Source organism: Patagioenas fasciata, chromosome 3, assembly GCF_037038585.1.
Source record: "Patagioenas fasciata isolate bPatFas1 chromosome 3, bPatFas1.hap1, whole genome shotgun sequence".
Classification (NCBI taxonomy): Eukaryota; Metazoa; Chordata; class Aves; order Columbiformes; family Columbidae; genus Patagioenas; species Patagioenas fasciata.
This window is the reverse complement of record NC_092522.1, coordinates 995,190-1,015,018: the sequence shown is the minus strand read 5'-3', so window position 1 is coordinate 1,015,018 and position 19,829 is coordinate 995,190. Positions and strand designations below refer to the sequence as shown.

At 51.8% G+C, this 19,829-nt stretch overlaps 3 protein-coding genes across 9 annotated transcripts in view; 1 reads left to right on the top strand and 2 right to left on the bottom strand.

The window, feature by feature from the left end:
• The first annotated feature begins 481 nt into the window (after positions 1–481).
• LOC136099411 (beta-soluble NSF attachment protein) lies at positions 482–8,113 on the top strand. Its single transcript, XM_065833593.2, has 11 exons — positions 482–579; positions 1,911–1,990; positions 2,208–2,324; positions 2,969–3,015; positions 3,125–3,202; positions 3,774–3,829; positions 4,200–4,284; positions 4,721–4,825; positions 5,024–5,092; positions 5,381–5,431; positions 6,014–8,113. The coding sequence occupies exons 1-11, from the start codon at positions 482–484 to the stop codon at positions 6,116–6,118; spliced, it is 891 nt and encodes a 296-aa protein (XP_065689665.2). The 3' UTR covers positions 6,119–8,113.
• A 97-nt stretch (positions 8,114–8,210) lies between these two features.
• On the bottom strand, positions 8,211–19,323 carry GZF1 (GDNF inducible zinc finger protein 1). Of its 3 annotated transcripts, none has more exons than XM_065833604.2 (6): positions 19,194–19,323; positions 14,077–15,446; positions 12,370–12,464; positions 11,539–11,706; positions 10,477–10,634; positions 8,211–10,194 (listed from the first exon to the last, which is right to left on the bottom strand). In XM_065833604.2, the coding sequence occupies exons 2-6, from the start codon at positions 15,423–15,425 to the stop codon at positions 9,856–9,858; spliced, it is 2,109 nt and encodes a 702-aa protein (XP_065689676.2). In that variant the 5' UTR covers positions 15,426–15,446; positions 19,194–19,323; the 3' UTR covers positions 8,211–9,855. The 3 variants fall into 3 exon arrangements, with proteins under 3 accessions (XP_065689676.2, XP_065689675.2, XP_071661692.1); XM_065833603.2 differs by lacking the exon at positions 19,194–19,323 and adding an exon at positions 18,607–18,709; XM_071805591.1 differs by lacking the exon at positions 19,194–19,323 and adding an exon at positions 18,416–18,491.
• The window catches only part of LOC136099412 (uncharacterized), a 41,883-nt gene continuing 40,900 nt past the window's right edge, over positions 18,847–19,829 (bottom strand). For all 5 annotated transcript variants that reach the window (XM_065833598.2, XM_065833601.2, XM_065833599.2 and 2 more), the window contains one exon: positions 18,847–19,335. In XM_065833598.2, the coding sequence (XP_065689670.2) occupies positions 19,090–19,335 (246 nt within the window). In that variant the 3' untranslated portion in view covers positions 18,847–19,089. The remainder of the gene's footprint in view (positions 19,336–19,829) is intronic.

Genomic DNA, 19,829 nt, shown 5'->3' with positions numbered 1-19,829 from the left:
GTGAATCCTGCAGCGTGCAACATGAATCGTGCAACATGCATTTGCAACAGGAATTGTGCAATTCCCAGCATGAATCACGTACTACGTATCATGCCGTGTGCAACGAGTTGTGCATCGCGCATCTTGCAACATTAGTTGTGCAAAGTGCATTTGCGACGTGAATTCTACAACATGCATCGTGCGGTTTGCAGCGTGAATCATGCACTACCGTGCGGCGTGCAACAGGGATTGTGCAATGCCCATTTGTAATGTGAATGGTGCGGTTTGCAGCCCGAATCATGCGCTAAGCCTTGCGCAGCGTGCAACGGGAACCGCGCGACATCAACCGTGCAACGCGAGCTGTGCACCGCGCAGCATCTTGCAACGCGGCGCAGGCCCCGCCCCCGCGGTGCAGCGGAGGAGGAGGAGGAGGAGGAGGAAGAGCAGGAGCAGCAGCAGCAGGAGGAGCAGCAGCAGCAGCAGCAGCAGAGGCCGGGGCGCCATGGACAGCGCGGGGAAGGAGCGGGAGGCCGTGCAGCTGATGGCGGAGGCCGAGAAGCGGGTGAAGGGCTCGCACTCCTTCCTGCGGGGGCTCTTCGGGTGAGCACGAAAACGGGGCGCGAAACGGGGGGTGCACAGGGTGCGAAACGGGGGGTGCACAGGGTGCGAAACGGGGGGTGCAAAGGGTGCGAAACAGGGGGTGCACGGGATGCACAACGCGGCTCCTCCCCCCCCCCACCCCCCCGGGTGTCCCCGGTGCCACCGGTGGCTCCTTTGCATTGCGGCTTTTTGCTCAAAATTCGATTTTCCTGGCGATGCATGAGCTGCACCCGGAAGGATTTTGCAAAACAAGCAGCTTTGCCCACCCCAATCATGTCTATTATTATTATTATTATTATTATTATTATTATTATTATTATTATTATTATTATTATTATTATTATTATTATTGTTAAGAAATTGACGTCGCGATGCTGTGCGGAGGCCTCGGGTGTTTTCTAAACACCAGGCTGGAAAAATCTGGTGCCCGCAGCGCTAAAAACCCGAAGTTTTAAAAATAAATCATCCCCCCCCCGCCCCCAAGCAGCGGATTAACGGGGCAGGGCCGCGCTCCTGGGGCCTAATCCGGACAGCGAATTGCCGAAAATCCCCCCCCCGGGCGGGGATTTCCAGGGGCACAATTCTCATTTTGTTGGGCTAAGAATAGATGGGTTTTGCTTTTTAAGATGGCCAAGGAGGCGGCGGGTGGCTCCGCGCCGTGTCCCCCTGGGAAAGGGGGTGCCCGGGGCTTTGCTTCCCGCTAAACGCGCCTCTCAAGGGCACGGAACCCCCGCCCGGGCTCAGCACCGGGATGTGAGCGGCTGCCGGGGGGAGGAAGGGAGACAAAATAAGGCAAAACGCGCTGGTTTGAGCTGCAGCGCTGCCCGGGGTCAGCTGGGCTGTGCACCCTGGAGCCTGCGGGATCAATCCCTGCAGAAATCCGCCTTTAATTAACAATAATATTGAGCTTCTCTCTCACATGAATCAGCCGGTTCGGGGCGCCGAGTCACGCTGCACTCGCAGCGCCGAGTCCTGATTTTGCAGCACGTTGTCCAGCGGCTCTTTAATTTGCTTTATGCTCTCGCAGGGATGCAGTTTGTCAACCAGAGTTGCTTTTTGTGGGTGTTTTTGCTGCATGTCTCTGATGAGGTGGCCCAAAAAAGAGGGACGTGGGTCGGGACCTCGCTCCAGGCTCCAAACTTTTTAGGAATGTGGGTTTTGAGCGGCTTTCCCCTCTCTGAGCAGCGCGATGCTCGCCCTGCACCTTAAAATTAGGGTGATGTGCCTCGTTGAGCCGGGAGGGGGTTGTGATGTCCCCAGCCCTATTTTTAGTCCCCGTTTTGGGGGCGTTTTGTTCCTGTGTGGTATCAGTGCCTCTCACTGCATTTCAGGGGCAACACGAGGGTCGAGGAGGCCTGCGAGATGTACACCCGGGCGGCCAACATGTTCAAGATCGCCAAAAACTGGAGCGGTGAGTCCAGCACCCACTTTTTGGGGGGATTACTGAGTCCCCAGCACCTTCCCGTGGAGTTTTGCATCCCGGGACCGTCCCTGTGGAGCTGCGATTCTTCTTCCCAGCCCCAGTTTAAATATTGGGAGGGTGTACAAGGGGGGACCTGGGTGTTCCCGGTGTTAAATCATCCGGGGTGCGGTTTATTGTTGTAAAATGAAACGTGCTCGTCCGGCAGCGGCGGGGAACGCGTTCTGCCAGGCGGCCAAGCTGCACATGCAGCTGCAGAGCAAACACGACTCGGCCACCAGCTTCGTGGACGCCGGCAACGCCTACAAGAAAGCGGATCCGCAAGGTGAGGGCAGCGCCGCGGGGTGACACGCGGGGGTTTGGGTCCTCGGCATCCGCGGGTCCTCGCTGCAGGCTGCGCCGAAGCCGTGAAACCCGCCTAAAGCGGCATCCCTGCCCCCGGGAGGAAAACAGAGGGACCTTGGTGGGGCGAGGAGGAAGGATCTGGATTCTTGACGTCTGGTGGCAAAGAGCGGGGTTGTGGCTTTGGGGATGGTTCCCCTCACCCTGCTGAGCGTTTGGGGACAAACCCACCCACCCACCGCTGTCCCCACGCTCACTCAGGGCTGATAATACCCTTTTAGAAACTTAAACCCCCCAAATTTCCTATAAACGGGCAGCCTGGGTGTTACAGGATCAGCGCTTTGAATTTTGAGGACGCCGCCTGACAAACCCGGGGTACAAGTTGTGTGTATTTGGCCCATCCTAATTTTGACGGTTCCTTTTCAGCATCAGTTCCGAGCGTTTTCGTGAAGCAGCGGTTGTTGGGTTGGGTGAATCGCATTAGATCTGTTGTTACATTGTGGGTTTTGGGGGTCGCAAGCGTTGAGCTCGGCAGCTTCACCTCTGATTTTTGGAAGGGGGGGAGGCCTTGTCCTGGGGGGTGTGACAGCGGCTGACTGTTGTTTTTCCCGAACACTCATGCTGCAGAGGCCATCAACTGCTTAAACGCAGCTATCGATATCTACACCGACATGGTAAGCAGCTGCCCCGGCAGCGCGGGGAGCCACGTGGTGAGAGACGCGGCCAACGCTGCCGGTCGCGCTCCCTCTCCCCCCATCTCACCTGCGCCTCTGCCTCCCCCAGGGCCGCTTCACCATCGCCGCCAAGCACCACATCACCATCGCCGAGATCTACGAGGCCGAGCTGGTGGACATCGAGAAGGTAAAGCCGCCGGGCACTGCGCCCGCGTTTCCGCCACCGAGCGATGGTTTTACCCTGTGCCCCTCTAAAGCACCCGGGTGAGAAACCTTCCCCACCAAAAGGGTTTTTCACATCTGGAAAGCACTTTGGGGCAGTTTTAGTTATTTTCCGGTGCACCCAGAGGCAGCTGCTGTGACTTAGAGCTCACAGTTGAGCACCGACCCTTTCTCGTTCCCATAAGTGAGGGCCGCGCGTGGGGATCCTGCGGCAGCTCGGCTGCACTTCTGCTTCAAATGCACAACACAAATCTGCGCTTTCTAGATATTTTCTGGACAATCATTTGCTTCAGCTCCACTTCACTGGATCCCACCTGTGCTAACGATGTCCCTGCTGCTTCTGTGCGGCTGCAGTCCAGCCCTGCTGTGCCAGGACGGTTCTGCGCGGTGATTTATTCAGTCACGGCAAAGCCGGCAGAAACCTTGTCACGCTGCCATGGGCCGCGTTCTGTATGAAACGCGCACGGGAGTTTGGGACACCGGACAAGCTCTCGGTCGCATTTCCTCGTGTTCTGAGGCACCGTTTCTGTCCGCAGGCCATCGCGCACTACGAGCAGGCTGCCGACTACTACAAGGGCGAGGAGTCCAACAGGTTTGTAAGAGACTCACGGGAGGGAAGGGTTGGGGACGGGGACGTGTCCTCGCAGGCTCCTCACCTGCCCGACGCTTCCAAAACGTCCTGTGGTGGCACCTTGCCCAAGTTCTGCCGTTTCTGTTGAGGTTCTGGTCCTGCACTGCTCCAGGGGGCCTGTTTTGGGACAAAGGGGACACGGACCTGACACCAAGTCCCTGCTGAGCTGAAGGTCCTCATGCCTTCCCCTGCTGCTAAAAAGAAAATTCCCCCAATTTGCAGGTTTTGGGTGCTATTTCTATGCACTCAGTAGTCCGGGAGGTACCAGGGCACAGGTTTGTGTTTTCCCCTGGGACACAATTAGTTTAATTAAGGCTGGGGTTGATTGCAGCTCGGCCAACAAGTGTCTGCTGAAGGTGGCGGCGTACGCGGCGCAGCTGGAGCAGTACCAGAAGGCCATCGAGATCTACGAGCAGGTGAGGACGCGTGTCGTGGCCAGAATTCCCGGGAAACGAGAAGTGGGTCAGCGTGTCGGTCTCTGCCTGAGACCCCCAAATCTTGCTGGTTTTGGGGCTGATTCTGCCTTTACAAGGCATGGTTTGCTCCTTCGCTTTTAAGAGTTGCTTTACTTACCAAAGGTGGGGATTTTTTCCCTGAATCGTTTCTAGAGAAAGGCTGGGGAAGGAAATATTAATGACACTTTTGATCTTATTGTGGGTTTCTGACCTCGCTCAGCTTTAGTTAAAAATCTCTGGCTTCGCAACAGCTTTTTGTACGAACACGGGCATTTTGTGCACGGTCTTTATTTGCGTGATGATGCTGTGATTTTAACCAGCCGTCCTGCTTTTAATTCAGTTCTTAGCGATGCGGTTTCGTTTCCCAGCTCTAATCATCCCCTTTGTTTGTGCCGAGGTCGGAACCAACACGATGGATAACCCTTTGCTCAAGTACAGCGCCAAAGAGTATTTCTTCAAAGCCGCTCTGTGCCACTTCATCGTGGACGAGCTGAACGCCAAGGTCAGCGCCCTCAGAGCCCTTACCCCAAATTTCCCGCGGCCCTTTCCATCCCCCGTTGCTGCTGCGACGCGTTTTCGCGGGGGTGAAGCTCGAGGTGCCGTTGTGTCGGGTGAGATTTGCTGCGAACGGTGTGGTTTTGGGACCAGAAGGCAAAAACGGAGATAAAAATGAAGTGGTTTTGCGTGTTCTCTCTTCCAGCTCGCGCTTGAGAAGTACGAGGAGATGTTCCCTGCGTTCACAGACTCACGGGAGTGCAAGCTATTGAAAGTGAGTAAAACCAGGATTAAAATCATAACCACGCGTGAAAAGCGCTGCTGCGTCACCAGGGTGTGAACTCGGTCATTCATTCCAACGCTTTGCAGGATGTCAGACTCGCTTTGCGTTGGGTTTGAACGCGGCTTGTGCGAGCAGCTGCAGCAGAAACGATTCTTATACCTTACAAACCAAACCTAAAGCATTTCGGTGTTGGTGGTGGGTGGTGAATGTGCTCCTGGGGACCAGGTGTGGGAACACGCGGGAACAGGGATTTTCTAATTCTTACCGGTGTTTTCCTAGAAACTGCTGGAGGCGCACGAGGAGCAGAACGCCGAGGCGTACACCGAGGCCGTAAGTGACCGCGCTTCGCTCCGCTGCGCACACGGACGGCGCATTGTTCCTTTTTGTCTTTTTGTGTTGTGACAGCGGCAGGTCCCAAACTCCGGGCTTTTCACATTCTTACTTTGTCACTGAGAGTTAAGATCCTGCCTGGTTCTGCTCTCAGCACCAAAAAGGGCCAAAGTGCTCTGTGTTGGGGTTGATTTGTGTTGGGGTTGATTTGTGTTGGGGTTGATTTGTGTTGGGGTTGATTTGTGTTGGGGTTGATTTGTGTTGGGGTTGATTTGTGTTGGGGTTGATTCATGTTGTGTTGTGTTGGGGTTGATTTGTGTTGGGGTTGATTTGTGTTGGGGTTGATTTGTGTTGGGGTTGATTTGTGTTGGGGTTGATTTGTGTTGGGTTGGGATTGATTCGTGTTGGGTTGGGGTTGATTCGTGTTGGGTTGGGGTTGATTTCGTGTTGGGTTTATTATTTTTAATTTGGGAAGACTAGCACCTTTTAAAGACCCCACTAGACCCGCAGAACGCTTCTCTTGCAAGCCTCGCTCGCTTTCTAGTATCTCAGTTTAACCCCTTTTGATTTTTGCCCTGGCAGGTGAAAGAGTTCGACTCGATCTCGCGGTTGGACCAGTGGCTCACGACCATGCTGCTCCGCATCAAGAAGTCGATCCAGGGCGAGGGGGACGGGGACCTGAAGTGAGGCGCGGGGTGACGGCGCAGCCCTGTCGTCGCGTGGCAGCCGGGGACGCTCCGGGATCCGTGACACCACATTCCGCTTTACTTTTGTCGCTTCCGAACCCCATGCCGTGTGTGTTTCTTTAGTGTCCCGCTCTGTGTCCTGAGGAGGTGGGCAGGCGAGGAGGCGAACGCAGCACTTCAGGCAGGAATCCCGGCTTGGGTGGGTAGCTGTGACCCCCAAATCTGCACTTTCCCCCCCGATACCGTTAATTTCGGCACGTCCAGGTGTTGTCCGCGCTGCACAGAATCGCTTCTGCTCTGTCGCTCTGCTGTCCCCGCTCTCTGTTTCTTAAGGGACCTGTTATTTTTTAAAGGATTGAGCTTTTTTTACCGGTGCTGGTGAAGGGCTTTGTGATTCACTCCAGCGAGCGCGCGTGTGCGTCCTGCGCAGCTCCGGCTGCAAATGACCCCGAGGAGGGGCTGAGCGAGCGCCTTGCAGCTCACAGCTCATTCCCATTTTAAAATCTAAGTTTCCTCTTTATTTTCTTGGCTCTATTTTCCCGTCTTATTCTGTGCTGCGTCCCCTCCCTCCCGCCCCGAGATGACTTGACCCAAGTAAGAATCTATTTTTCTAACTTTTCGTTGATTTGAACTCCGGGTTTTGTTTCTGAGCCCTTTGCTCTCGGTGAAGCCGCCTCTGTCTTGTGAAGGCACAAAGGGGGTGACCGAGACACGAGGGGATCCAGAAAAACCTGGTTTGGGTGTCGGTTTTGAAAAGGAGGAGATAAAGTTTTAAAATTCTGCAGTAATTTTAGCAATGTCTGCACCCAAGGCTCTTTTGTGCAATGCTTTGTTTAATTAGAGGTGATGATGAAGGTACCTGTTGGCATTGAGGGCGTGCAGTTTGCTGGTGGAGCCGTTGCTCCTATTCCTCTGTGCTGAAGGGATTTCCAGCTGCCCCACAGACATGGGAAGAGTGAAAAAGTTGTTAATTAATTGCTTAATTTGCACGAGCGCTGCGTCTCTTGCTGAGGCCACTGTCTCCGCACAGATTCTGGCAGCCAAAAGCTTCCCTCAGGTTTGGTTTTCACCTGGGTGGTTATTTCAGTAGAACACGGTTCGGCTTGTTGGTCTAAGGGGTTTAGTTCTGTTGAAGTGGTGCTTTTATCTCCACTTACGAAAACCAAAAATCCGCTCCTGGTAGATGCCAAATGATTTAGTTTTTGGTGTTCTGTTTCCTGACTGGTCACGGGTTTTCTGTAGGCGAGGATGTCACGGGAAGGCAAAGCTGTGCAGAGCTGGCGAGGGGAGCGCGGTCGGAAATCCTGCTCGCTCTTCCCTTCCTTCACTTCTGGGCCGTTTTTCGGGGTTTTGCTGCCCATCAGCCTCTGTCCACAAGAAGGCACTGGCTGCCCCTTGGCCCGCCACGTCTCGCCGCTGCCCTAACGCAAACTTGGCAAGGAAATCCTTCAAACTCCATTCAGCGCGCGGTCCCGGTCTGTCCTCCGCTGAGCTGGGCGCAGAGCTCGGCCTAAATGCCAGCTAAACCTGGATTAGCTGCAGATTTGACCTTGTTTTGGCCAAGAGGGCTCAACGCCGTAAATGCCGCTGCCCTCAGCTGGCCTAAAAGGCACCATTTCCGTTTAATTTACCTGTTTAGTCCTGGCTTGCACCAAGCTTTGGCGCCTGGGCGAGGGTGCAGGCTGGGAGGTTTCCTGTCCCTTATTTCAGCCTTCTCTGTTCCTTTTCCCGCTGTCAGTATTAGCGGAGCAGGAGCCCGCCCGGGGTTGCGCTCTGTCCCTGCGCTCGGGAGCGAAGACGATTAAAACAACGTTAGTTCCGTATCAGCATGTCCCCCAGTGTGTCGGTGGTAACTGGTGACAATCTGCCACTCCGCTGTAACCCCCCCCTACACAACTCTCTACTATGGAAACTTATTAATGAAATGGCCTTAGCGAGAATATCATGTTTTGTGTGAATCTGTACATTATTAATAAAGTGAGAATCATGAATGTAAGGAGTGCTAAAGGTTCTTTCCTGGGAAATGCAGAAGGCTGGAGCTGGACCCAGCGCAGCCTCAGGGCACGGAAACGTTTCACGGGAAAGGTCAGCGCTAAGATTTCAGTATTTTAATAAGAACAGTTCATACGAGTAACTCACTTTGTGTGCTCACCGCGTACAAAAGTTCCCCCGGCTACAGATACGAACGCTCAGACTTTAAATATCTCAACAGACTCTTTACATTGGTCACGGGGAACGCTGAGCTCCAACCGGGAACATCGCGCTTCAATAAATATTTCAAATATAACCTCTTGGAAATGTTCTCTTTTACAAAAAGTTCCCTTTCTCTAGATGAAGTTACGATCCCGTTGTCACGCACCAGGCATCCCTCTGAGGTTCAAACACGGCTGGGCCGCAGTTATGGCTCTGCCAACAAGACTGCGCTCACCTCCACCTCTGCTGGGAAAGCCTCTGCGGAAATACCACAGTATTGCAAAAAACAGAAACGGAAAAGCCAGGAAAGGAATCGGAAAAGCTCCAGGAATCTGCTGCTGCGTTCTGAAGCGTTGAGCAAAGTGCTGTGGAGTCTCGGCTGCTCCCCAAACCAGAGTCACCCCAGGCAGGTGGTTCTTTGCCAGCACCAAGTATTCCAAAGATCCCCCCCCTGTTCCAAAGCTTTCAATATCTGGGAAGTAAAGACCTAAATCCCCCCAACGGCCCAGTGCCTTTGTCACTTCTTTGCATCTTTTCACGCCATTAGTCACACAAACCCCGACCGCCTCCTGGTCCTAACGGAATTCACCTCTGGGGCCTCTTGCGCTGCTGGAATTTGCTGTAGAACTGTAATTAACGTTCCCACCTGAGCAGGACTTAATTTAAAAGTCAGCCTGCAGTTCTGAGCAATAAACTGATGGTAAAACAAAAGAGCATTGCTGACCTACGTGGACCAGCAGGAAATATTACAGACACAAACGAGAAGGCAAATGGCAATAAGTGCTCTTTCCGCACAAGCTTTTCCAGCACAGACGTACTTTTCATAGACAAGTTTTACGAGAGATGTTTTGGTCTCTTAATTGCCAAGTTCTCATGGGAGGAGTTAGAAGATTCTGGCTTTAATGCAAATGTCCAACTGCACCAGGCTCCACCAAAAGGTAAAAATAATCCCCACCTGTGCAGCTGTAGCACTGGGCTCCTGCTGGCCCGTTGGGCTACTGGACAGTTACAACCGGGAGGAAGCTCCAGGTGTTGCTCCCGCTCGTGTTCCCAAGGAGCGAGCTGGCTCGCCGCTGGGATCTTTGGCAAAAGCAGAGATAAACCAACATTTCCTGAAAAAGCAACCGAGCCAAACTTAGGCATGAATTCCCACTAGGGGGAAAAAAAACCCCAAACAACCCAAAAACGCAATTAATTCAGCTAAGCTACCAGGCTGAGAAACACAATGTCGTTTCTCGTGATTGTACGTGTCTCATCGAATCAACCGCAAATCCACCTCGCACCTTCCCACGGCCGCCTTCTCGTAGGGAATAACTTCCCCGGGGTTTCTGCCCCCTCTCCCACCACCGCCCTGCCCTACGATGGAGCCGCGCGCTTTGGAGGCGGGTAATGCGGTTTTTAGGGAATTCTGGAGACCCAGTGCACATTTTTCACATCCAGCCCTGCTTCCCGGTCATCGCTTTCCCCGCTTCCCTCGGTGGGTTGTTGGCCAAGTCCCAGGACTGTACAGAGGGCGCAGCTTTACCCGGCTGGGTAAATCCCGCACTACTGCATGTTGACCAGGGCGTGGAGCTGGGGCTGGCCCGCGTCGCCCTGTGCGTGCAGCACGCTCAGCTCGCCCAGCGCAGCGCCCACCAGGGCTCCCTGGGGCCCGTCCGACTTACAGTCCGTCCCCGGGGCGGCTCTGTTGTCGTGCAGCGCCGTCACGCTCCCCGGCAAGTTCTGGTAGTTGCCGTTTTCGGCGAAAGACAGCAGCTTCTCCGGGATTTTAGGTGACGCGTCGTATTCTTCCTCGGGCAGCTCCGTTTTGTGTCCCTCGTCGTTCTTAGATGCTCCTTCGACAATGACGAGGAAGGACTTCCAGGGTGTGTTTTTATCGTGTATCTGAAAACAATAAGTCAGAAGGTTGAATGTGTGATGAGTGTCTGGGAGGCAAAAACTCAGACCCACCTGATGCTGGGACAAAAGGTCTCTATTTTCACCCCACCTTAAATATCCCCCAAATGTCAGCGTACACCCAGGCACTGATCTATGAGCTCCTATAGAGCATCTGTGGGGTCCAGCAGAGAGGACAATGCGCCAAACCCAACAAAAACCCATCTGGGACAAATGCGACGGGTCACCAGGTGGCCGGGGAAGACGGCTGCAGGGGGCCGAGCTGCGTACCGACGCGTGCCGCCGCAGCGTGGACTTGTCGGTGAAGGTTCTGCCGCAGGCGTTGCACATGAAGGGCTTCTCCCCGGTGTGGATGCGGTGGTGCCGCTGCAGCGCGTTCAGCTGCGTGAACTGCTTCCCGCACTGGTCGCAGCAGTAGGGCCGCTCGCCTGCAAACACAGCGGTTCGGCCGTTGAAGCCGCGGCGTCGGGGGTCGCGAGTGCTGCTCGCTGGGGAACGGCACCTAACCCCCGCGCTTTATGAAACGATACGGCACGCACAAGCGTCTTCAGAAAAACAACAAGATGCTTTCAGAACTCTCACAGCTGGGTAAATTTTGACACATCCAAAGCAACCAGATACTCATGGAGGAAGAGCTTGACCCACAGCCCCCATAAATCTGCACAACCACCGAAACCTCTGCATTTTTTAACAGGTATTTTGCATTAACAACTAAAGTCCTGCCCAGAACACAAAGTTTCCTATTTCCAAGGTATGTTCTGCGAGCGCAGCTCACGACCACCCAGTTCTCCCCATCCATCTTGCTGCAGTCACCCTATTAAGCACCTTTTGAAACAACGACACATTCACTCCCTTGGCTAAGGCAGAAAAAGTGACACCAAGAAGCTTTGTGACAGGTACGAGCGGTGTCACTAAAAAGAGATGAGACTCCAGAACAGGAAAACCAGCTGGACACCAGTGCTGCCGTGCCCGCGGCAACAAAGCTGAGATGCTAACAGGGAGCATTGTCAAGGACACTTCTACAGGGTGGTATTTATTACACGGTGAAAACAACCTGAGGGTTTGCAACCTGCTGTATCGCTCAATCACGCGACTTCGAGAGAGTGGGAAAGAAAACTTAAATATGGACACTGAAGAGAGGATCCTTCAGGAGAAAATGTAAACGTGAACGGTGGGAGAAACACCACAATGTGCACAAAACGTGTGCAGGGCAGGAATTCAAGCAATGGGGAATCCTAGCTGAGAAATTCCTTGTCTGAACCGAACACCTGTGAAGTTTACACCTTTAAATCATGATCTGTATTTTTTTAAACCCAAAAGAGCAGCTCCCACCTGTGTGCACTTTGATGTGCTGGTAAAGCGAGTTCCGCTGTGCAAAGGTTCTGAAGCAAACTTCACATTTGAAGGGCTTGGATCCGGTGTGGGTCCGGTTGTGGTGCTTCAGGTACTCCTTGGAGGCGAAGCTCTTCCCGCAGGTCTCACACATGAAGGGCCTTTCCCCTGCAAGGAAGAGGAGAATTAAACCCGTCCTCGGCACCAACGCAGCGCGGCGGGTCGCTCGTGAATGGCCTCCGCCTCTACGCAGACAAACTTCTCTTCTTGGAATCACATTTTGTTGCGATTTAAGATTTTCTGCCATCCATGTGTAGTTAGGAGCTACGGGCAGACAGTTTTAAGGCAGGTCAATTAAGAGGTGCAGAAATACCACACACAACTCACGGGTGGTATGGAGGGTCAACCCAAACCACCAGTTTATACTCCAAAGGATAACCGGGACAAGGACACGTGCTTTTAAAAAGATTTCTTTGCAGATCAGGCTCAGCCAAGCCAGCTCTTCATATTCCTCGTGCTAACTGCTCCTGACTTCTAGGGAAACCATTGTTCTCTTGAATTCAACCCAACCTTTTATTGATGGCAGATCTTTGGCTACTGAACAAAAAGCAGCTGCAGTCCAGACTCGGGACGTCGGATCCCAGCCCGACGGGAACCGCTTTTCTCTTTAATCAGCTCCTTTTACTCTCTCTACTCTCTGCCTCTCCACCTGTAGGAACCTTTCTCAGTAAAATCCTGTCTAGGGATGAGAATGTCTGTTTTTATTTAAAAACCAAGAAAATGAGATCTCCTGGTCTGACAGCAGGGCTCCCCCGGTCCCAAAAGCCTTACCTGTGTGACAGCGTTTGTGATAAATGAGCATGTGGTTCTGGGTGAACCTGGCACCACACTCATCACAGACAAAAGGTTTCTCACCAGTATGGATTCTGCAATGAGAAAGCGACGTTAAAGCACCGAGCTACGGTCCTGCCCTTCTCAGCACAACACAAGGCGTCCTCATTCGTGGCTGCTCTCTGAAGAGCGACCGCACGTCTGCACAGGATTTCGGTGTCTTTTAAAAACACCTTCGGCTGAGACAAATTCTGCATTGTGGTTCCTGTGGTGCAGCTTTACCGCTTAATAGTGCAGGCGCTGCACCACTGAGGCCCGGACCCAGAAACTTCTTTAGGGTAAAACCACATTTTTAAAGGTAAAAATTAAGTGAAGTTTAGAAAACTTGTAACCAGATAAGACAGACTGAAAGAAAAATGTAACCGTCTCGGGATGGGAAGTAAAGCAGCTTCATATTGCTGACACTATCAATAAAACACTCCGCACCGAAGGTGAACGACGTGTTCCCCACCAAGCGGCTCCTGCAGAGTCACCGGCTGCTCTGGAACACGCGGCACCCAAGGAGTGCAATAAAAAGCTGCTGTTTTAATACCGTTTTTCCTGCTGTTTTTATACCGTTTTTCCTGCTGTTTCTATACCGTTTTTCCTGCTGTTTCTATACCGTTTTTCCTGCTGTTTCTATACCGTTTTTCCTGCTGTTTCTATACCGTTTTTCCTGCTGTTTCTATACCGTTTTTCCTGCTGTTTCTATACCGTTTTTCCTGCTGTTTCTATACCGTTTTTCCTGCTGTTTCTATACCGTTTTTCCTGCTGTTTCTATACCGTTTTTCCTGCTGTTTCTATACCGTTTTTCCTGCTGTCGCCCCAAGCAGCACGATCTCTGGGGTAAGGCTGCGTGTACACAAAGGGCTCTTTACACAACTGCTGCCGGGGCCAGTTTACCTTAAATTTTTGAGCCCGTGCAGACGTCGGGGCTCTTTTGAACAGTGCAAGGCGAACACAGCTAAGGGAGGCTGGTTTTGTGCTAACACACACCACCAACAGGAAGAGCACAGGTGTAAAAATATACACAAAAAAGGAGAGAAATTCTCAGTGTCACCGGTGAGGACAGCACTGAGTGCAGCATTCAACGAGCTTGTTGAATAGTCGCAGTGGCACACAAGGGAGAAGAAACTCCAGGTGTCCATCTCTGAGATACAAACTGATCCCCCCAGCTCTGCGCCGGTGCCTTCGGGGCGTCACTCACCACTCACAGTGACGTGTCCCCTGTTTCCGATTACATATCAGTAGTTTTCTACGCTTAGCACCCAAATCTGCTGTGTTTGAATTTAACACGCAGCCAAAGCTTTTTACAATATTTTCACCCCTATTGCATAACATTTTTCTACTGAATACAAAGAGGCATTCAAATGAGCTGAAATATTTATAGCCCTAATCCTACAAATAATTTGGTGCGGGGGTTGCTTTTCTCACGGGAAACATCCCACCGACTGTTAATGGGTCTGATCCCACGGGAAAAGCCAACTCCGGCAGCGGCCCACGCACCTCTGCAGGGCTCAACAACAATTACAGCAACTCCCTGCACCTGAAAAGCAGAAAAATTTGTAATGTTTTACATCCCCACTTCACTTGAAGGCTCCAAGTGTGTTCCAGGGGACTCTGCTTCTCCCCCCAGAATCTAACAAGGCCAGTGAAGTCCGTTCATACCTCATGTGTGTTTTAAGTGCAGAAGGCTGAGAAAATTTAGCCTCACACTCTGTGCACCCATAAGGCTTGTCGCCTGTGTGCGTCCTTTCATGGAGCCGCAAGGCGGTTTTGGAGCTCAACCCCTTTCCACACTGCTGGCACTGATGACGCTCCCCACCACCCTCATGAACCTGGAGAATGTGCCTCTTGACGTCCTTCTTCCTCTTGAACTTCTTACCGCAGAGCTCACAAGGGAAGTGGCGCTCGCTGCTGTGGACGTGGCGCTGGTGGCTTTTGAGGTTGCACCGGTTGGCAAAGGTCTGGCCGCAGGTTTCGCACCGATAAACGATTTCGGCCGCGATGCCGTGGCTGTGCTTGATGTGCTTGAGAAAGCTTTTCTCGTACAGGAACTCCTTCTCGCACGTGCTGCACTTGAAGTTACTGCCTCGCTGCTTTTTCTCCTCTTCGGATTTTTTCAGGTTGTCTTCCGATTCAAAGTTGCCGTCGCAGTCTTCGCTTTCAGGTTTGACGCTGTTCTCCGCTTGCTCCCCCTCCTCCCTCTCCATATCGCACAAATCCTGCTCTTGAGGATACGCGTTTTCTTCAACGGCAACCTCCGCGTTCTTCTGCTGCTCCCTCAGCCGCCTCGTGTATTTCTTCTTCGGGATTTCCACAAACACTTTCCTCCCCGCCAGCCTCCCGCTCGCCCTTCTGATTTTGGCGTAAGGAGGCTTCAGCATCTCCTTCTTTTTGTCCATCTTCTCTTTTGATTTGGCAACGGGCGCCTCGGGAGAGGCCCCGTTGCTGGGCCTGTCTGCCGGGGAGCCCGGAGGATCCGCGGGACAGTCCCTCTGCTCGGCTTCTACCACAGCAGCTGCTTTGGACTCGGGCAAAGCGCTGGGCTGAGCGGTGCTCTCCTCCTCAGAGCTCTGCGATTCGGAGAAGTTCTGCAACTCCAACAGCACCGATTCAAGCATCTGCTTCTTTAACTGGAAGCAGGTTTCCGAGAGGTCCAAGCACTTCAGCTTTTCAGCTATTTCCAGCATCCGCTGCACTCGGTCTTCTTCCACTTCCACCTTGGCAGTGTAGACAAACTCAAGGAAGGAAGCGAAGTCGGCGACCTGGACCTCGTTGAGGAACACGATGGTCCTGGGGCTGTCCATGGCCTGCTCGTTGAGGAACACCTCCTTGAAAAACTTGCTCGTGGCCGCCAAAACCGCCTTGTGAGCCACGAACTCGGCCCTGACGCCCTGGTACTCCACGCTGACCGTCACGTCGCACAGGTGGCCCAGGAGACGCAGCTGATGCATTTCATTCAGGAGGTTGATCGGAGACGACTTGGATTCCAGTAAAACCGCATTACTTTCCATCTTTCTTCTCTCTGCAAGAAGCTGTTAACGACATCGCACGTTAGTCAACGAAATTCCAAGGTTTCAGGCGCCAAAAGCCACATCCAGACGTTGGAGAGCGCTTCACTTCAGGCTTAAGCACTTAAGGTGCTTGAGCTTAAGAGACCAGACTTTCAAAGGAGCATTGTGGAAAGTCTGGCTACAAGTACCCGTTTCAAAAAGCATCAACCTAAGTGCTTACATCTAGAAACACAACACCAGTCACACACGGAGGTTTCTCTGGAGTTAATTTGAGTTTAAATCTCTACTGTAGTTTCACGTGAAATGCTAAAGACTGTTAGAACCTGTAATAGGGACAAAGCAAACAGAGGAAGATCAAAGGAAACGCTCTCATTAAGGCACGTGGAATTAAGAAATTATTCTCCCTGCTAATCAGGCAGCAGGAGAAAGGTAAGATTAAGTGAAAGTTAACTGCAATCCTAAATAAACACTTCCTTAAACGCACTTTCGAGATAAGACTGTTAAACAAGACCGGCATAAAATTCCAAATGCTTAACTGACCCAAGCCCAGGAGCCTGCAGAATTATATTCTCAAACTGCAAACCTAAGAAATCGTACAACTCTCTCAAAGTGCTATCTTTTTTAAAAAATTATCACTCAAAATGGACTTACGGCCTCTAAGTTTTGCACGCTCATTTGCAGCCATACCAGGGCTTCACAATTCCACTGACATTTAGGTTCCATCGCATTTCCCAGTAACGTTTTAAGCTGCTCCAAAGTTCTCAAAGTACTGAGTTTTGGGTTTTTTTTTAATGTTTGACCCGAGAACAATCAATATTTCTGTGAACTTTGAAGACTATTGAGTTTCACTGTGTTCCTAACAACTCATACAAATGCTTTTTGAATCTCAAGTATTTCTTTCCGCTTCCTAAACATTAACTTTCCCCTGTACACACAGTAGCCTTGCAGTCATTTAGATACGGGACACTAAAAATCTTGCTCAGAAAGATAAAATATAACATACTAATGGAATAAAGTTTATGTAACAGTAAGGTGGCCATATTAAGCATGAAAGAGACATGAGAATAATAATTAAAATTTTAACAATAATAAAAATAATAATGTTAAAAAAATAATTTAAATAGTTCTGCTAACATCACTCTAACAAATACCTAAACTGCACCGTTACTGATTTTTACTACACCTAAAGACCCAGGAAGGTGATAAAGAATCACTTGTGCCAGCCCAGAGCTCAACAAACATCCCAAAACACCACCCACTTTTACAAGCAAACCCCAATGATATGCTTCAGTTTGGACAGAAATTGTCTACGATCAAGAATGAAACAATTTGACTTCTGACTGAAACGCCAGCTCTCACAAATAAACACAAAAGATGATGTTTAAACTTCGCTTCCCTTTCTCCAGAGTCACCCTGCGATGTTTTTCCTCCCAGTTGCACAACAAACTGGTACTCCCAGTATCTGAAGGGGAATTAAGCAAAAACTCATTGAACACCTTACCTAAATAATCAACAATGTAAAAACCTAACTTTTTTCCCCAATACAATTATTTTTGAGCTCCTTATCATGTTATTTCACAACTCCCCGTCTATTTTCCATCTGAGCACACACAAAAGCTGTGGTCACGTGTAAGACACCAGCGATCCCCAGCAGGAAACAAGAACCCAAACCACCACCGTCTCCTGCTGGGGCGAACGTCCCGTAACTGCGCTGAGGACCCGACCGCAGCCGCCTGCGTTCACAGACACACCGCGCTAACTCCCTTTTTCTTTCTTTGCTTTAGATGACACAGAGGACCCCCGGGGGAGAGCGCAGGGGCACCCAGAGGCACGCAGCCCCCAGCACTGGGGACTCCTGCATGGCAGGAGGATGTGAAACCATCACACGCAACAGGGCCAGCCGCACTCCTCTTCCTTCCCTTGGCCTCTCATGCTGCCAGAGTGGCCCCATTTTATTCCTCATGAAGGATAAAGAGGGCAAAACAGTGGAAACAAACCCAAACCAAAAAAACACTGCACATTTTAATGTAATATAGGTCACTGGACGCTGAGACCCCAGAAAAGTCTAAATTAAACTGTTTGATCTTGGAGCCATAAAGCTCCTTGTGCCACTATTCCAGGGATTCCTGAGCCTGTGCAGACTGAAGGTGTTCATTTGTAAGACAGGTTTTCTCTCAGCCCTGTGAAAAAGACCGTGGAATTTATATTGCACAGCAGCACTTAACCCTTCTTTGCGGTGGACACTGAATGCCGGCTCTAGAAAATGTCCAGTAAACGGTGGGTGCACTTCACAGAATCCCAGAATGTCAGGGACTGGAAAGGACCTGGAAAACTCATCCAGTGCAATCCCCCCATGGAGCAGGAACACCCAGCTGAGGTTCCACAGGAAGGTGTCCAGGCGGGTTTGAATGTCTGCAGAGAAGGAGACTCCACAACCTCCCTGGGCAGCCTGGGCCAGGCTCTGACACCCTCACCAGGAAGAAGTTTCTTCTCATATTTAAATGGAACCTCCTGTGTTCCAGTTTGCACCCATTGCCCCTTGTCCTGTCACTGGCTGTCACCCAGAAGAGCCTGGTTCCATCCTCCTGACACTCCCCCTTTCCATATTGACCCCCCATGAATGAGTCACCCCTCAGTCTCCTCTTCTGCAGCTCCAGAGCCCCAGCTCCCTCAGCCTTTCCTCACACGGGAGATGCTCCACTCCCTTCAGCATCTTGGTGGCTGCGCTGGACTCTCTCCAGCAGTTCCCTGTCCTTCTGGAACTGAGGGGCCACAACCGGACACAATATTCCAGGTGTGGTCTCCCTAGGGCAGAGCAGAGGGGCAGGAGAATCTCTCTCGACCTCCCTTCCCCCACGGAGTTCCCATTTTGGGTCGTTAGTAAAATTAATTAAAGTAAATACATTTTAAAAAAGCAGCAGCCCCCCATCATACACACACACACACACACACACACACACACACACACACACACACACAGAGACACGCACCCGTTCTCTCCCCCGGGAGCGGGTCCCACGGGCCGTGCCGAGGGGACAGGGCCCCGGCGGCCACCCGGCTCGGAGGGGACGGGGAACGGCGCGGGGACGCGGCCAGGCCGCCCGAGGTTGGGTCGGGGACACCCCCAGCGTCGCTCCCCGGCTCCCGCAGGCCGCGCAGGCCCCTCCCGCCCCGCACTCACCGGCAGCCCCGCGGAGGAGCGCAGCGAACGGGCAGCGCCGCTCGTCCCCTCACGGGCGGCGGCCGGAAGCGCGGTCGTTGGCGGGGCAGCGCGCAGGCGCGGCGGCAGCCCGCAGGAAGTGGCGTCAGCCAGCGCGACACCGTTGCTAAGCAACGCGGCCCGCCGGGCCCGCGACGCCACCACGTTGCCAAATTGAGTTTCCTACAGTTAAATCTATGCAAATAAATTAGTTACGGGACGGCTGGTCACGTTATCTTTATTTATTAAAAATAATTAAAGAAAAGAGCGGTAATTTACAGCGACAGCACCACGCCTGTGTCTGCACACAGGTTTAACCTGCGCTTCCACAAGGAGACTCCAATGTACACAAACCTTTGTAAAAAAAACCTTAAAATAAATAATACTCCACCGAACAGGCGGCGCTAACGAACACGAGTTAATTTGGCCTGGAGAGACTGCGTGGTTTAGTGACGATAGCCGATATCACAAGCACAGAAGGGAGCGATCGGCGCCTTGTGCGTTATTAACACCAGGTGGCACATGTTCCGCTTTTTTAACAAAAAGGCCCTGGGGTTTGCAAACTTTACCTTGGTCAACCGACCACATTTCGGGCGCAGAGGCTTCACCCGCACGGGCTGCCGAGAACGTTTCTATTTTGGACCAGTTATGGTCTTTTTTGGTTGTAAGATCGATTAAGAAACTTTTCCAGTGGGCATTCCGGTCGTGAATCTAAAAAAAGAAAAACAAAAGGGGGAAAATTACTACATCTGATTTTTTCCTAATAATAACTGAAGACTTAATGCAGTACAAAATCAAACAGTACGGGGGTTATAACTCTGTGATCCTGCGTCAAATGCAAAAGCTGAGCTCCGCCAGCTCCGCGTTGATTTCTGGCCCCGCTGTCACCCGAAGCTTCCAAAAGCAGCTACAGTTCCAGCACACAGGCAAACATCAACTTAAAAAACCTTGTAACCGACAAAACAAACCCCTTATGTTCCATCTTAGCGGTCACGTCGGGACCCGATGTGCTCTGGAAACAGCTGAGCTCAGCGATCCATTTTTTCAGAGCATCGCGACGCCAGGAACACATAAAATCAGATTTATCTGTGACACGGATATATTAATTCTGCTTTTTTTCACTAAAAAAAGAGAACTTCAGCACCAACCAAACCCTCGTTAAGGAAAGAAGCTTCTGGTGGTCGTTAGACCCGGCAAACGGGGGC